Genomic DNA, 17,457 nt, shown 5'->3' with positions numbered 1-17,457 from the left:
GTGATGCTCAAAATAACAATAGATGTGGATGTGACTTGAGTAATGCCCAGTGACTGAGATTAAATCAAGCATTCCATCCATCACTTTTTGTATGCTTTTATATTTATTTCTGGCATAAAAGTAGATATGAATATCCCTCCCTGGCAAATATTTAAACATTCGCTGCACACTCACTTCCGGAGTTGTCCAAGCGAAATGTTCTGTGTGAAACAAGTGTAAAAATCCCTATAAATAGTACCTGGTCTGCCCAGGGTTTCATTTATTACCTTTTGGACGTGAACACTGTAGATTGTATTGGCTGTAGCAATGCATCGCCGACCCAGCACTTCGCACAGGTGATGAATTACCTTTGAGAATATAGAACACCAGTGCAGGCAGAAACAATGAACTTTGCACCCACGGGTCAGAGGTCAGGAGGAAGCCCTTTGCAACGCTGCAAATTGATGGCTTTTAGTCACCTGGGGACTCGAGTGAGAATTCCCTCGTTGTTCTCTTTCGGTCACGTGAGAAGAAAGGGCGGTGGGGACGCTGGGGGGCCAGGCGGGTGGTAATTGGTCCGAGGGTAGTGTACTTTTTAAGTTCCAAGGCCTCTGTCTGGGCTCCGGCCCTGCACAATAATCTAATTTATTCAGTGGAACGCCCGATTCGGTGCCTTCACCTTTAGGCATCAGTGCGAGATTGCTGGAAACTGGGTGGAAATACCAGGCCAGAGCTACCAGTACCTGCTGGTTGACCCTCCCCCTCCCGACTCCAGTCACCGACTATTACTTATTTCCGGCCTCCGAATCTGGAAAACCCAGTGTAACCTGGGGGGCGCGGAGCTGTTTTTAGCAATAACTTACTATTTTAAAAGCACCTGCTGCAGAGTTGCTTGTGCCTCCAGCTTTCAGGCAGCAATAAAAATGTCAGAATAACTCCTGAGATTAATGTTACTGCTAGAGAGAGAGATTGGAGTTTTGTCTAGTGGTATTTTTCACTGGCCATAAAGTAGCACAGATAGTGAATGTGCCTGCTGCAAAGAACAGATCTATTTATGTGGGTAGCTGAGTGGATTAGTAAAGTTAACCTTTTAGCAGCTCTTTAAAACAAATGAAATGTATGCGAGAGGGGCTATGGAAAGTTGAGGGGCCCTTTTGCAGGGCGGTAGAAAGGGAATCCGAGCACGATGTAATTGGGGGGGGGGTGTAAGAAAAGATTGTGGTACCTTGTGCCAGCAGCGCTCTTACCAGGCCTGACTGGCCCATTCCTGCAAGCGGTTTGTCAGATTCTGGACTTTGGATGCACGCGTTTCCCGATTTGGCTCGGCGCTTTCCCATACCTGCTGAAACTCGTAATAAGACGAGGTGCAAGAGGGGATCCCTGCAGAGGGTTTCTCACCTCTGTTTGGAAGCTCCGGCCACGCCTTCCAGTCGACCCCGACCAGAGGACCAGGCCCTCAGCCTGGGAGCTCCGGCGATTGAGGCCAGTCGACCCCAGCTGAGTAGCTTCCCCCCTCCCTCTTTGGATCCGGCCCTCAGCCTGGGAGCTCCGGCGATTGAGGCCAGTCGACCCCAGCTGAGTAGCTTTTCCCCTCCCTCCTTGGATCCGGCCCTCAGCTTGGGAGCTCCAGCGATTGAGGCCAGTCGACCCCAGCTGAGTAGCTTTCCCCTTCCCTCCTTGGAGGAGTTTGGCAGCCTAGCCCTTACGATTTCATCCGGCTCGCCTCTTGATCCTCTTCCTCCAAAACTCTGGAGGGTGTTTCAGGAGGATCTCTTCCAGCCCTTGCATTCCATCTGTTGCCAGTCGTTTGAAACAGGGACGGTACCGGGCTGCTGGAAGAAGGCAGTGGTATCTCCGCTCTTAAAAAAACCTACGCTTGACCCTGTTTGCCTTTCCAACTACCGACCAATTTCCCTGCTTCCTTTTCCAGTCAAAATCATGGAAAAATTGGTTACCCGCACTCTGTCCGGCTTCTTAGAAGGGAACACCTGGCTGGACGAGACGCAATTCGGTTTTCGCCCAGCTCATGGGACGGAATCCGCGTTGGTGACCGTGTTAGACAATCTGCGGGCGCGAGTAGACAGTGGCCGGGCAGCCTTTTTGGTGCTGCTCGACATGTCGGCCGCGTTCGACATGGTCAGCCATCCTACCTTGATATCGAGGCTGGAAGAGTGCGGGGTCAAAGATAAGGCCACGGACTGGTTAATCTCCTATCTGGACAACCGTCAGCAACGGGTTTCGCTCCCTCCCTTCAGTTCAGAGGAGCGGAGAGTAGGACAAGGAGTACCTCAGGGCTCAGCCATCAGCCCTATACTCTTTAATATTTACCTCCGCCCTCTAGTCCAGCTCATTAAATCATTTGGGATCTCCGCATTTAATTATGCGGATGATACCCAGCTGGTCTTTTCACTGGAGGGACAGGACGCAGTCCCATTGGAGACCTTCCACCGGTGCATGCAGTCTACAGCGGAATGGCTCCGTTTGAACTCGTTACAGTTCAATGGAACTAAGACAGAGGTCCTGTACTGCTCCAACGACCGAGTTCCCCGAGATCTCCCAGACGATTTTTGGCCCCCGTCATTTTCAGAGACGGTGTCAGCCGCACAATCGGCGCGTAATCTGGGTGTCATTTTTGGGCCCAACCTGCAGCTGGATCTGCACGTAAATAAGACCACCTCAACGTGCATGATGTTGATCCGCATGCTGCGCAAGGTTTTACCCCTCCTCCCTGAGCAAGCCAGACCCGAAGTAGTGCGAAGTACCATCCTAAGTCGACTCGACTATTGTAACGCACTACTTCTGGAGGCCCCGGTAACACTTCCGGGCAAGCTCCAAAGGGTGCAAAATATGGCTGCCAAACTCGCCCTCTCCCGCCCCTACCACAGCTCTTCCACAGCAGCGTTACAGGAACTCCATTGGCTGCCGGTCCATCTACGCGTTCGCTACAAAGCAGCGTGCATTGTGTTCAGGGCTATCCATGGCCTGGGCCCAATCCCTTTGCGGAGAATGTTTGCCTGGTACCTTCCATCCCGAGCTTTACGTTCCTCTTCATCCAGGCTACTAGTAGTTCCGCGCTTCCAGAGAGTGAGGATGGGTGGCCGATCGTTCAGAGTAGCGGCGGCCAAACTCTGGAACTCCCTGCCAATATCCCTGAGAAGTCTTGAGGATCTCTTAGCCTTCAGAAAGGCGCTGAAAACCTACCTCTTCCCTAGGACAGGCTAAGTTGCTGAATTTGCTGGATCATGGTTCAAAGCGCCAGGATGCCCTTGGTGGTGACAGGTTTGCGCTATATAAGTATACCACAATACAATCCCCCAGATACCTCTCTGCCGAACTGGTACCGTGGACCTAAGTGGAAGCAGTTTCTTGCAGAAGAGTTTTTGCAAGAAAGTGTGCACGCAGGAACTTTGTATTTTATACAGGAAATATGTCGTACAAGTAAAGCTGTATGCAGCTGGTAAAATTGATAAACTTTTCAAACTGGGCGGAATGCAAAGTTTGCTATGTTCTCAAAACTGTAAGTGTAACGCAAAGAATTTTAGCAAGGATTATTCGCAGGTATCGTCATGGTCTCAGCTCTGAGAGTAAAGTCTCTGGAAGGACTTGTATGGTAACGAACACAGGGGCATATTACCAAGGCGGGCGATATGTGATTATCGCCGCTTTAGCGGCCGTTTTCGGCCTCTAAGCGGCGATAATTCTATCGCCCTATTAGCAAGCTGTCACTAACAGCAGTTAGTGACAGCTTGTAGGCGATAGCGAGCGGTTTGAGGCCCGCTTTGCATGTCAGCGATATTTATCGCTAATGACATGAAAAGTGGGCATACCCAACCTGTTAGAGACTGAAAGCAGTCGCTAATGTCACTATCGCCTATTAGCAAGACAGGCGTAGCGATGGAAATATTTGCGCTAAGCGCGAATGTCTCCAAAAACTAACGCCTGCTCAGACCAGTTCTTAGCCATTATATCCAATAGGAGGTGGATATAATGGCTGAGACCCTATTAGCGATAATGCGTGAATATCGCTGTATTCTCAGCGATATTCATGGACGATGCGCGGCGATAAAAAAACTACCTCTAAGCCTACTTAGTGATAAATATCGCTAGTTCTTGGTAATATGCCCCACAGTCCGCGTGCAGCAGAGATGAAATATGTCTCACAAGCCCCTCTCTCCTCAGCAGCCCCCTCTCTGTTGAGGGTTCTCACTCCGGACTCTGGCAGCAACACACAACTTGCACCTGATAAAAGCTGTAATGTACGCACGCGTACACTGCATGTGAGCCTCAAAACCACGCGTAGGTACAGTCTGCGTGTGTATGTTGCGCGTTAGGCGCACACCGCTTCCGAACAGGCCTATACAAGTGAGTGTCTCTTTGAGAGTGTCGAAGCAGTGGCCAAGGACGTGGAGCGTGCATTTCGTGTACACGCTCAAAGCAGTGACTTTGTGGGTAATCACACACTTTGTGGAATAGCTGCTTTCAAGGACGTGTATTTAATGGTCCTTTCGTGATTGAAGTCTATTGTCCTGTGATGTTTATTTACAACACGTCTAGAACCGGAAGCAGTAGGGCTCAGCCCAGTGACCGGTATGGAGTGAACCATGTAACCCTTCAGAGAGGATATACTCTCCATGGCGCCTATGCAGGCCGAGATCCTGAGAGGGGTCAGTGAGAACCGGGTCTGGGCAGGAGGTGGCGATGCGCCTTGAAGAGGGCGTTCTGGGCTCCTTCCTGAACTGCAAGATGAAGGTGGGCCTTCGGCTGTGCTCCACAGTCGTTTTGTGTTGAATGAAAAATGTTGCACCGCGTTTTTTTTCTTTCTCTGAATTTTGAAGTCGAGTCTGGCTGGGCCTTGGCTTCTGGTCTAGCATTGACCCTCGCAGGGGCATCCCTAGGCGATGCATCAGGACTTGAAGAGGAGGCGGCTGGCAGCACCAGCTGGTGTAGGGCGTACCAAGGTCGGTGTAATATGCCTGAACTTCTGTAGTCCCTTGGTGAGGCGCGAGGCTGCTTGTAGGAACGTGGGTAGTGTGAGGTGTGGCCAGTACACCGTGACCTGTGATTTCTTGGTGGTGTGGTTTTGAAGAATAGGCCCATCTCAATAAAGAGTCCCATGTGATTGCTTCCGGGTTGATATCTGTGAGTCACGAGTGCCCGTGAGAGCGGCCTGTGTTACCGGAGAAGAGTGTGTTTGTGTGGCTGGCTTCACGCAGGTGTGTGCCTTCTGTTATGCGATGAATGAGAGGCGGGGCTTGAGGCACCAGGTGTTATCTATCAATGTGGCCTCTGTGCAGGTTGTTATGTTGACCGTCTGTGCATTTCTTGCGCATTGTGTGCCGGGCGAGGTAGTTAGTATGGAAGAAACAGGTTATTTGTAAAACAAAACTGTAAAATGAAGTTACTGTAATTGGAGTGCATTATATAGTCCCAGAATTACGAAAATTAGCATGGGTTACAAACTCTACCTCCACAAAATAGGCAATTAAAAAACCGCGTTCATAAAGTGACTCTGGCTTATTTCATTGATCAGAGACCGGATACATTTTGCGGTAGCCTAGAGGGCTAAGACACCTGCTGAAGAGGTGCATCAAGCACTTACCACGGTATTATAACACCTGTAACATAACACTTGTAGTGGAGCGATCTATGTGCATTCTCTCTCGGGTTCGAATCATCCTAGAATAGCCCAGTGGGTTAAACACGCCTGTGATTGTAGCATGTATGTGCAGGTCTGGATCTTATGTCGCTTGTCTCACTGATTTAGTTCTTTTTTTCAGAGCTTCATTTGCTGCTTGCAGATCGCAGGTTAAGAACCTTGGTAAGCCGCTCGGTTCAACATTAACATAAACCCATGATTGGTCGATCGATTGAATACGTTTACACAACGAAAACGCCTTTGCAGTCAGTAGTTCTACAGAGCACGTATAGGTATCTTATTTTACAAAGAATCGGAGTTTTAGAAGCCAAAAACTCTTTCACATCTTTGGTTATCTCTCAGCAGCTCCTGGAGTTAGACTGCAAGGTGTTTCGTTGTTCTTCCGGGTCGGCTGCAGGGTGTGCGTGTCCAGTTTAATGTTTGGGCCAGGCTCCGTCTTGACTCCTGTCAGATTACCCCTTGCGCGTGAGTGTAGGTGAAGTGAGGCATTCATTCGGCAGCAGGTTGTGGTGAAAAGGAAATTAAGAGCCGAAGTGGCCTGAAGCTGAAGGTGCGGGCACTCCTGCATGTGCCAATGCTTGCTTGTTATGCACACTGCATGGGGACGCAGGGTAGGACAATTCCCAGGTGATGACAAGGAGCTCATTTCTTTCTCCAGCCTACCGACCGAATCCCGTCACTTCCTACTCTTATCCCATCACTGGTTGTTACAATGAAAGCGCTTGGAGGCCAATGGGGGGTATTTATCGTGATCAAACATACATTAATTCATATGTTAAGACGTAGTTTGCGATTTACGTGAGTTGAACAATTGCTATTCGGCTTTTTGGATTGGGTCGGTTGCGTTCTTGCTTTTTTTTCTTCAAGAATCCCTTTTTCCATATCCATCCATCTGTGTTTTTAACCCATCTTTTTAATCTGATCTCAGAGCACTAGAATTGTCTTTAAGGTTGTTCCAACAATTGAGAAACCCGTGGCTTGTGGGTAACGCTCCACTCTCGTCGAGTTCTCACGTCTGCCACACGGGGTCGCTGTTGCACCGCGCTTGTTCGCAGTAATGCTGATACAGGTTTTTCTGGGGCTATGTGATTATCTTATACTTTGTGCCCCCATTTCTTACAGTTTTAGTTATGGCCAATAAAGTTCATCAGCACGTGGACGAGTTCTCCTATCGACGGCGATGAAGGCATGTACATAAGCTACCCCGCCCCCTGCAGCCCTGCTCTGTCCCGGCGGGTCGATGCATGACGCCCTATGAATGTTTCATATCTTCATATTGTTGGTCCTGTAACGAGATCCCCCGCCAGCGAGCCCTGGGCCTCCGGTTGGCGCCCCGGCCGAGGCCCTCTCCGGCCGCAGGTGGGGTAGAGGGGGCTGTCCCGCTCTGCTCCCCTCCCCTCCGTGGGGCACCGACCGCTGGTGCATAGGTCGCAACGCCTCAGCGAGGGATCCCGGTTCCATCTACTTCCTGCCTCTCTTGGGGTTCCCCTGGGTTTGTGGGGCCTGGCTAAGGCGCGAGAGCCGGCTTCTACCCCTACTCCACCTGCTGCTGATGGACCCAGAAGCCAGCTGGTCCTACAACACAAGTCGACACCGCCTTGCCCATGAGAAGAGCCCCTTGGACCCAGGCGGCGCCGCATTTCATCAGTTGGACTGCTCCGCATTTCATCAGTTGGACTGCCCCCTTGTGAAGGTGCGCCCTGTCGGAGCCCAGATCCGCGGAGCTTTACAGAAAGGGCCCCACCACGGCTATGGAAAGATGTTCTTTGGATTTTCTTTGGACCAACTTCGAGAATCCTTAAGAGGTAGGATTACTTCCCTAGGGGCGCTTGGAGCAGCCCCCAGGCACGCGCGTCCTTGCAGAAAGAGCCCGGAGTCGGTTCCAAGAGCGGGCCGCGCGCCCTGCTGAGGCATAGACGGACTCTTCTAGTGCCTGGTGAGCCTTCTCAGAGGGGCCGCAGCGCTTGTCCTCCAGTCAGAGCATGTCCGTGAGTTCTTGCTCCGGAGGCAGTGTGGGGTCATTTGAAAAGGTGTCCTAACAGGATGGACGAACCCTGGAACCCACAGGGCTCCTAAGGGATGGAAGGTTCTCGCAGGCCTGCCCCCCCAGGAGCACGTCCAGGGGTGACGTTTCCTCCTCACATGTACACAGAGTAGCAACAAGGAACCCTTCTGAAATATGGAACCTGGAATTACTTTGAAGAAATTACTGGTCAATTATCAGGCAAGCTTCCTAATGTTAGGGTCTTTCTTCCACAGGTGATAGGGGGGGCCTTTTTTTTTTTTTTACTAATATAGAAGGCAGTTGGTGTACAGGGCTGTATCCAAATCTAATCTAATCTGCATGCCTTTGTGTGTGCATGTGTCTTCGCCTGAGCTTTCGTCTGTCCTCCGGGTGTGTTTATCCGCATGTGTGAATGCCAGGCTGCACCTCTGAATGCTTGTGCGCCTCCTCTATGAATGCCTGCTGTCATTTTGTCTGTCTGTCCATATATGTATCAGGGCCGAAGTCTCTTCCATCAGATCAGTGCCTTCGAAAGATGCCCCTCCTTGCCTCTTCCATGGAGGGCGTTTGACGCATTTTCACGCATACCACGCCCCCCACCCCCTCCTGCAGTTCTGTGCGTTTCTTCTGCGCGAGGACCCTTGATGAAAGCTTGGAGGGGGCACACGTGTCCCTGGGGGTCGGACACTGCAGCTGTTTTGTACTTCTGTAATAGCTCAGCCCACATTAGGACCCCTTCATCACGTTTTTCAGCGAGTACCGAGCTCCCAGTAGGTGAACAAGGAAACGAACGAGTGTGTAGTGTTGTTGTACTCTGCTGTATATTCGCAGAAGAGTGTTGGTGGAAGTGCAACATACTAGTAGTGTGTTATGGTGTCGTGCTCCAGACCTGTCGTGGTGGCACCGGACATGTGCACGGAGTGACATGTGGAAGGAGTGTCAGCTATGATCACACATTACACATACACACCAGTGTAACATGTGCCTGGAGTCCGCTGAATCAGGATTTCGTTGCTGCTGAGAACGAGCTCAGGGCCTTGACCGCAGGGGTTAGGTGGTCCTGTGTGCTGTGGTTTCATGCTTGGCTGGCTGCAATGTTCCTTAAAGTCTGCTGATGAGGTGTCTGGGGAGGCAAATTTAGAAACCATTGGTACAGTCAAGCCATGACCACGCTAGAGTTGTTGTGGCCTGTGTGGTAGGACTGGGGTAAGGGACACTGGCTTGATGTTCGCTCACTGTGTAGAGAACGCCTTTAGTTACTCAGAGCTTGCACTGTGAGGTTGGACCCCACAACCATATCCAGCTCCTGCTGCGATGAGCCATTGGCCACGGCCAAATTTGTTTGGGCCGTAGAGTTTGAAGATGACCTTAGTTCTTCAACAAGGGTCTAACCAGGAAGATTGTGGGAACAGGTGTTCATGGAAGAGAGGAGTCTGGCTGTTGAACCTGGAGGGAACCCTACCTGGGAGGGCAATTATGATCAGAATGAAGGAAACTGGACATTTTGGGTTTTGTTTGTGCTTCAGTCTTGAGCCAATTACGGACGGTCACTGCCCATTATGTATGGAAAGTGGAGTTTAAGATTATTCGCTTGTTCAATGAAGTATTCTGAGAGGTTACTGAAGACGGATAAAGTCTGGTGCTGTTCTCCAGGTGTTGAGATTCTCTAAGACCTAGGCCTTCGTATGGCCGATTGCAATGTCTGAGACGGAGTCTAGAAGAGCATCAGAGGAGGCTGGGATGTGTGAGGGTGGTCAGTCAAAGAGAAGTCGGGAGGCAGAGAAGATATAGGAAGATGATCAACGGAGAAGTATGGATTCACATCACATGACTCCGTATTCTCATCGCTGCAGATCAGTAACGGCTTCACATGTCGCCACAAGTACGACTCTGCTCTTCTTGTGCGGCTGGTTTGTGATCAGGGTAGGGTGGTAGTGAGGGCCACCTCATGTAGTACAGTGTGTTCTATTAGCGATAAGGAGGATGTTCGAACTGAGTCCAGATAGCAAGTTGTAATCGTGCATTCAGTCCTTGTTTCAAGATTTTGCATGGATTAGAATATGAGATGTGTGGTTGTTGGAACAACTGGTAGACCACGTATTCCCTTGTGGTTTAGGTGGGATTGATGGTCACTCTTGTGCGAGGGGTGGTCATGGATGAGACAACGGTGAGGTGGTGGACCCAGGATCTGATGCCAGGGGTTAGCCGGCCATGTTGGCTGGGTGAGGGATGGTTACGTTCCCTCGCTGGAGAGTGGTACACTTGTGAGTGCTGTTTATGGACTATGCAAACACAAGGAGATGATTTGCATATGGCTGGGTCTTAACTGGGGTGGCGAAGTGAACTAAATAACGATGATGGATTCAACCCAGATCTGTGGATGGTGGTGAGTGTCTGAGAAGTTTCAGCGCTACGTCCATCATCCCTTGTGTTTGGTTTGTTCGCCCTAAGTTGGCAGGATATGCCCTGACGTGGGTCCCATGCTCTGTTTGCTGCTGGATTCAAGATATCCTGGCTGATGAGGGGTGTTACCCTGAAACCGTTCCCAGGATGTTTGTTTTCGGTCCAGGGAAGACCTGGCTTGGCAGTTCCAAGCTGGAATGTTCACATGAGGCACAGGGTCAAGGCTGATTTGCATATAGCTGGGTGTGAACTGGGGTGGCGAAGTGAGCTTAAGAACAATGATGGATTCAAACCAGATCTGTGACTGGGCGTGAGTGTCTGAAAAGTTTCAGCGCTCTGGCCATCATTTCCTTCTGTTTGCTTTGTTCCCCCTAAGTTGGCAGGGTATGCCCAGACGAGGGTCCATTGCTCACTTTGCTGCTGGATTCAAGCTAACGTGGCTGATGAGGGGTGTTTCACTCACTCGATCACCTAAAATGCCTACTACCTTATGGTCAGCTACGGATATGTCATCCTAGTAGGTTCCTGACTAGTTGTCCTTCAGTGGTGCCCGCTACACTTGACCATCTCATTTTAAGTGGCTGAGGCAGGTTGCATGATCTCAACTTGAAGACTGCGCATGCGCGCCCCTGTTGTACACTAAAGCCCATGACTGTGCAAACTGTTAATCCTACATAATCCCCAAGCTCTTGTGTATGCAGTGGTTTTCCTTGATATGTAGAACCAGGAAAAGTCTAAGTTGGCACCCGCCTAGAGACCCTTTCAGGACGCATAGAGCTGTGCCCCCAGAAGAAAGGATTCCTTCCACCCCCACCCCGTTCACTATTTTCAGAGCAAAAACCAGTTGCCTACGGGGACCCCTTGGAGACGTCAGAATTTGATGAGGTCGTGCATTCAGTTTGTGCTTCTCTCGGTGCAGGATCTGTGAGCTCCTGAAAGTTCCACGCCATCTTTGTGGACCTATTCCAGACCCTGAAAGCAGAATCAAGCACGACTGCTTACCAATGGCTTTTGTAAGCTACTGCACACAGAGTCGGTGGAAACATTTCTGACTTCTTTCCTGTAACATTCTGGGTAATGGATTTGAGTGAGGAGTTAACCGCACCATATCTGCTTGCCACCTAGAGCTGGTCAGTGCCAATACCAGCTTCTACTCCATAGGACTTGGTCATTTGTTCCAGTAAAGAAAGGAAAACTTGCATGTCGGTGTAATTCCAACACTTGTATTCGATGCATGGTTAACAGCACCCGCCTCTCCCCTAGGCTGGACTATGCCTCCGACACCACATTCGCTAGGTTATCAAGGGTATGGCACAAACCTCAAGGTGCATTTTAGAGAGTGTTTGCAGGTGCTCTTCCTGTCCTCCGAGAGCAGGATTCCAAGAAATTAAAAATCTCTGCAAAACATATGGGTTGTGAGCACTATTGACCACATGAGGCTGTTCAAACTGTCCTTGCTGTTTTGTGTTTTTGTGCCTAATGTGAAACGATTGTTTTGATCTTGCCACTAATGAGCACAAAGTGCCACTTTAGCTATAATTATGTACAAGTTGTACTTAATCTGATTAAGTGTATGTTCTGCATGTTCCTCCCTCTGCTCCAGTGGTGCCAACCTGCTTGCGGTCAACACAGATGGGAACATGCCATATGACCTATGTGAGGACGACGTGACGCTGGACCACCTGGAGACCGCCATGGCCGATCAGGGTGAGTATCCTTCGTGAGACCCTACCTGCTACCACCATCCCTGCCCCAGAGGCTCTCCAGCCTGTCAGCCCTGCACTAGGGGGGCTTGAGCGATGGATAAGTAACTGCTCTGCTGAAAGCCATGTAGACTTGTGGTTTGTGTCCTGTCGGCATGTGGTGTCGTAGCAGCAACTGTTGAAGCGGGCTTGAGATTCCCTCCGTACGCTTGTATGTGCATCAGCGTGCTCAAGGCTGAGGGGTTAAACCTTACGGAGAGGGATAACATGACTGAAACAGCCCTAGCTTCCATCTGCTGCGCCACACCTCTTCCACCATTTAAGCGCAATCCATTGTTTTTTTTCTCACAGTGGCATTACAGATAGGGATCAACCATCTGTAGATCTGTAAAAGACAAGGGCCGGTACTCCAAAACAACAATGTCACACTTGGTATCCTATCAAATCTTGAATTTATTAAAGTTCAGGCCATAAATCCTAGGCAGCCAAGTTTCAATTCTTAGAAATGGAATCAGACAACACGTGTTTTGTTGCGGTGAGAGTTGTACCATTGGCTTCATCAGGGCTTATGTAGTGGGCTCTCCAGTATACTTAAATAATGTAGTCTTTGTCTTTTTAATGTGTTCTTAATATATGTAGAACTTTGGGTTGTCGACCATCTGCTGTCTTTTAGCGTCGGAAATTTTAAGTGTTTATACAGCTATTAGCCGAAGTCATGTGTTGGTTAAATTGATCTAAATGTGTGCTACACACTATTAATATTATGACATTGTAATTTGTTTACTTAGGAACTGGGTAATTTGCAACATTTCTCTAAGAATTTATTTCTATGAAATAATGTATTTTTGATGTTAAATAGTGTAGTATTCAAGTTATGGTCTTGGGAGTGCTATCCCGCAGAGTGTTACACGTGAACTGAAGCGTCAGCTCAACCACTTGGGCCACATTCCAGACCATTGTTGGTTGTGCACAGAGACATTACAGACAGGGACCAACCATATGTATATCTAACTTTGCACGGACCGAAAATGGACAGTCCAGCCCAAACTTCTGGAGTATGTCCTTTGTGGTTTAAACCTGGGCAGTGGACACATCACTGCAGTGGGACAAGAGGCTCGCGAGTTATGCAGCCATATCTTGTTGACTTAAAGCCACACTATCACCGAAGGTTCTTCAAGGAGGTCAATCGCTCTCCTGGTTCAATTGGCGCCCGTTCATCCTTAGTTTAGGGCAAAATTGTTTGCAAGGACTGTTTCCCTCAGGAGAAATGGAGTTCAGATGTTTCCATATTTGGGCAACCAGTTCTTACAGATATCTTCAAACTACGAGCGCCTTAATGTTCAGCAGATGCACGATTTGAATTGTGAGATTTAATTTAAAAAATCCGATGCATTGATTGCAAGTTGATGCCCCACCATTCCAACTACCTCTAAGAAAAACTCGATTGCTGAAAGTTCAAATTTGCAAAATCTGCTTTATTCCATTCAAGGCAATATATTTTAGTCTCGGATAAAAAGCACAGTTGTGAAAGGCGGTAACACCAAAGTCTGCTGCATTACTAAGAACGGTACAAAAGGAGGTGGTGATGGACGGAGCATCTGAATCAATCAAACACTCACACCCAGTCAAAGATCTGGATTTAATCCATCACCGTTCTTTAGCCCACTCTGCCACCCCAGTTCAGACATGGCTATATGCAAATCAGTCTGACCCTGTGCCTCATGGGCCCTTGAGAGTGCTTCTTCACAGCTCACCTCCAGACCGGTAAGGGGTCTCTTCCTAGATCCGTGTTACCACTCATGCCGCATTGGTCAATAGTCTTGTACTATCTGCTAAAGCGATTACACCGATGAAGCTGCTGTTTGAAACTGCTCCTCTGACTGTGGCTAAGGTTTCACTCAAACATTTTCTATAACATGAATTAAATACTTATGTCAATCTTCAGTTGTGTAAATGCTGAAAAGCCTGCAACAGTGTTACTCTTCACTCGCGGCAAGCATGCTCTTCTGCTTCTGCTTTTGGGTCTGTGAGATTTTGAGGGGTCTTTAGCCAACAGGAAGAAACAATTCTCATACCAAGACTAAGCACAACCGTATATGTTGTGACTAGCTTCCTTATCATAACAGTAATTAAAAGTAACTAATGACAATAATATTTTTATTATTACATATAATAAAAAAAATCCAATCCCTAACTTGATGATACCAATTTTCTTACCCGTAAAAGAATAAACAGGGTCGTATTGCTCTGATTTGCACCAGTTACGTACACGCCTTTGAGAGGGCTCTCAACCTGTTCTACTATCTTAACAGGCGGTTCCTTTAAGTTCTTCGTAAATCGGGTGCTTTAAAAAAAAAAATTGAACCTGAATATCTGGAGTTCAGTCACACTCAAGTCAACGGACGTAAGTCAACGGACGTTGCTTCTTAGGATGAGGGGTTCATGCAACTCTGTAATGTGCAAGAGATAATTGAAGGTCAGAGAAATGTCTTGGGGACCTCGTTGGCTCTGATGAGTGCTAGGTTTGAAGAACTTGGTAGCCAGACTGTTTCAGGAGGTCTCTAAAATGGGTCTTCTTAGTTTTCTGTGTTGAAGACAGTCTTAAGTGTATGTAATTCGATTCAGAATATCCTCTCTATGGAACTATTTTTGTCTATAATTAGCTTGATCTCCCGTGTCGTCTTCATATTTAGTTGTTCCATGTCTCGGACATGCTCACGTGCTACCCTTGTCCCTTTGTTTGTCTGTAGCACATGTTTCACCGGACACTTCACATCAGCCTGTTCTCTTTTCATTGTAGGGATCACCCAGGAGAAGATTGAGGACGCCAGATCGGCCACGGAGCTTCAGATGATGGAGGACATCCGTAAGCTGGTTCAGGCGGGCGCCGACGTCAACACTCAAGATGACAATGGGACGAGTTTGGTAAGACTGTTGTCTAGCAGGGCTTCAGGGTGGGTAGGTGCATGGTGCATCAGAGTAGATCATTCAGAAGTCCTAGCACATGCCAGGATAAACATAACAGTAAATGAAGTCGGGGGAAGGCTGTTCCTCCTTGGATGCTGAGATACTTGAGCATCAGCTTTTAGCAGTTTGACTCTCTCTCTATTTTTGACTGGGAAGAGAAGATCTCACCATAAGATCGATAATCAAATCTAATGCAAACTATAATCATTTAGTGTCAGCAGAGATCTATGGCCTCAATTCTGAGACAGACGTTAACTGAAGGAAGAGATACTGAGTCCGGAGTCACCGTATCCAGTCTGGATGTCTACCGCAGTGACCGACCATGATGAATTGTCAGACGTAGAATAGGGATTAACAAACTTGACCCGGAATTATTGGCTCCAGATCTGCAAGTGGTTCTCTATCATGAGAATGACTGAGAGAGTCTGGCTTATTTATTTAGTTTGCTGTACTAAGCAGCTTTAAAAAGTCACTGCTACCCGGAAAAGTAAAAAAAAGCTTCTCTCATTTCGGTGGCTGAAAGATATCAAGGAATTTGCTAGAAAATCTTCTCCTGCTTCTATGTTATTTCAGCACTTAGAAGATCACTTACCGCTCTCCTTTTGAAATTGAGGTACAGAAATTTGTCGATATGATATTTCTCAATGCGTTGACCGATCTACAATCAAATTAATGTTGTTTCTGTGAGAGCTGATGGATTCCAGTTCCAAACGTTGTACATATCATCAGCGTTGGCAGCTCGGTTATGAATGTTGGGTTGCTTGAATAGCTGTTGGAAAAGGTAGATGGATCTCTCTGAATTGTATCAATATATGAATCTAAATTGTGACGAGAAACCCATAACAACGAGCCACATCATGTCAGTACCTAAAGGCACATGCAAGTCATGTCCACCTTTGAGTGGGTAGTTAACCATCTTGTCTTGTTGCATCAGATGTCTTTACAGTGTCAGTTTGAACTCTTGGTGCAAGTCCATCGCATGAATAACAGGCTTGTAGGGCGCTACTAGAACATTGTCCTACCCGCTAGAAGACTCACAACTTGGAGGCTGCAGAGTGGTTAAGGTGTTGTCAGAAGCTTGTTGTTGGTGAGTCTAAGGTTTTGAGTGGCTCTATAGCTTGATACGGTACACACCACTCAAAACCTGGCTATTGGCCAGACTGTTTATTGAACTGAATACTAATATCATCTGTTACGGCTCCGTTGTTGGCAGTAAGCCAATGGCCTGGTCTAAGTAGGCAGGGGAGTGGTGTAGGTAAGTTGAATAGAGTGCAGTTACCAAAGTTTGACTAGTTGAAGAGGTAACCAATTGATGGTTACAGTAGCATAATATCCAGAGGACTTGTGCATTAACAAGTGCTTTGCCTGTGTTGAAAAGTATACGTGAGCGGATCTATGTATATTAAGTAATTGAAAGCATCAGGTGGCGTCTAAAGCAGTGGTGAAGGCTTTCATCCTCATTGACGAGCTTACAAGAACACCAAGGAATCTAGCTGCTGAGGTGAAATCCAGTGCATGCACAGGGAAGTAGGATGCTATTGATTAAGGAGTGGTGTGGTGGATGAGGAAAAGTATATGATTTCAGTTTTGGAGGAGACCTGCATGGCACCTGTGGAGACGTCCAGTGGTGGATAGCTGCGAAGTAGCTAGAGATGCTTATTTGGAGGTTAGGTGTAGATTGGAAGGATAAGAATTGATAAGGAGGAGATAATGTGATTGGAGACTTGATATCTAGTGAGAACTAAGATGCCCAAGAACTGACCCTTGTGATACACCTACTCGGAGTGGAGTGAATGCTGATGTCTCAGTCGTAAGAAACCATGCAAGAGTGTCCGGGAGAGGTGACCCAGGAATGAACAAGGCCAGTGCTACCTAGTGAGTGAGGTACTGGCCACTACGGAGCATCTCCGGACGATTTTGGATTCCGGTCAGAGTGCTGCGCTGATCCTCCTTGATCTCAGCGCAGCCTTTGACACGGTATCCCATGACATCCTTCTAAAACGTCTGGAGATGACCGGGGTGACTGGTCTTGCCCTTGCATGGTTCCAATCCTTTCTCGGACAACAGGACCTCCTTCAAACTTGCCACCCGGAAACACCACCAGCTGATCCGCGCCGCCAAGAAAACAGCATTCAAAGACCGGTTGGATAACAACGCACACAACTGCAAGGAACTCTTCAACATCGTCAAAGAGCTTTCCAACCCCAGCGCAGGAAACAACGACATCACCCCATCGCAAGACCTCTGCAACTCCCTGGCTTCATACTTCCACAACAAGATCGCGGACATACACAACAGCTTCAACAACCAACCAACGCACACCATGACCGAACAACCACCCCCCACCACCACCCTCCACGCCTGGACCCCGATCAGCACCGAAGACACCATCCGCACGATGAACTCCATCCACTCCGGATCACCGACCGACCCCTGCCCTCACCACGACTTCAACAAAGCCGACGCTGTCATCGCACCCCACCTGCGAGACATCATCAACACATCCCTCGACACCACCATCTTCCCCGAGAGCTGGAAACACGCCGAACTCAGCGCCCTACTCAAGAAACCAACAGCGGACCCCACCGACCTCAAGAATTACCGCCCCATCTCGCTCCTCCCGTTTCCAGCCAAAGTCATCGAGAAGACCGTCAACAAGCAGATGGCCGCTTTCCTCGAGACGAACGGATCCCTCGACCCCTCACAGTCCGGCTTCCGAGCCAACCACAGCACCGAGACCGCCC

General features: G+C 48.5%; 1 protein-coding gene across 1 annotated transcript in view; it reads left to right on the top strand.

Moving 5' to 3' along the window:
- LOC147665088 (protein phosphatase 1 regulatory subunit 16A-like) overlaps positions 1–17,457 on the top strand; it is a 96,920-nt gene that overhangs the window by 41,540 nt on the left and 37,923 nt on the right. Inside the window, exons 4-5 of the mRNA XM_086949770.1 lie at positions 11,647–11,750; positions 14,547–14,671. Coding sequence (XP_086805896.1) covers positions 11,647–11,750; positions 14,547–14,671 — 229 coding nt within the window. The remainder of the gene's footprint in view (positions 1–11,646; positions 11,751–14,546; positions 14,672–17,457) is intronic.

This window comes from Lissotriton vulgaris, unplaced genomic scaffold, assembly GCF_964263255.1.
Source record: "Lissotriton vulgaris unplaced genomic scaffold, aLisVul1.2 SCAFFOLD_850, whole genome shotgun sequence".
NCBI classification, from domain to species: Eukaryota; Metazoa; Chordata; class Amphibia; order Caudata; family Salamandridae; genus Lissotriton; species Lissotriton vulgaris.
Note: the sequence above shows the minus strand (reverse complement) of the source record. Positions and strands in the feature narration are given on the sequence as shown.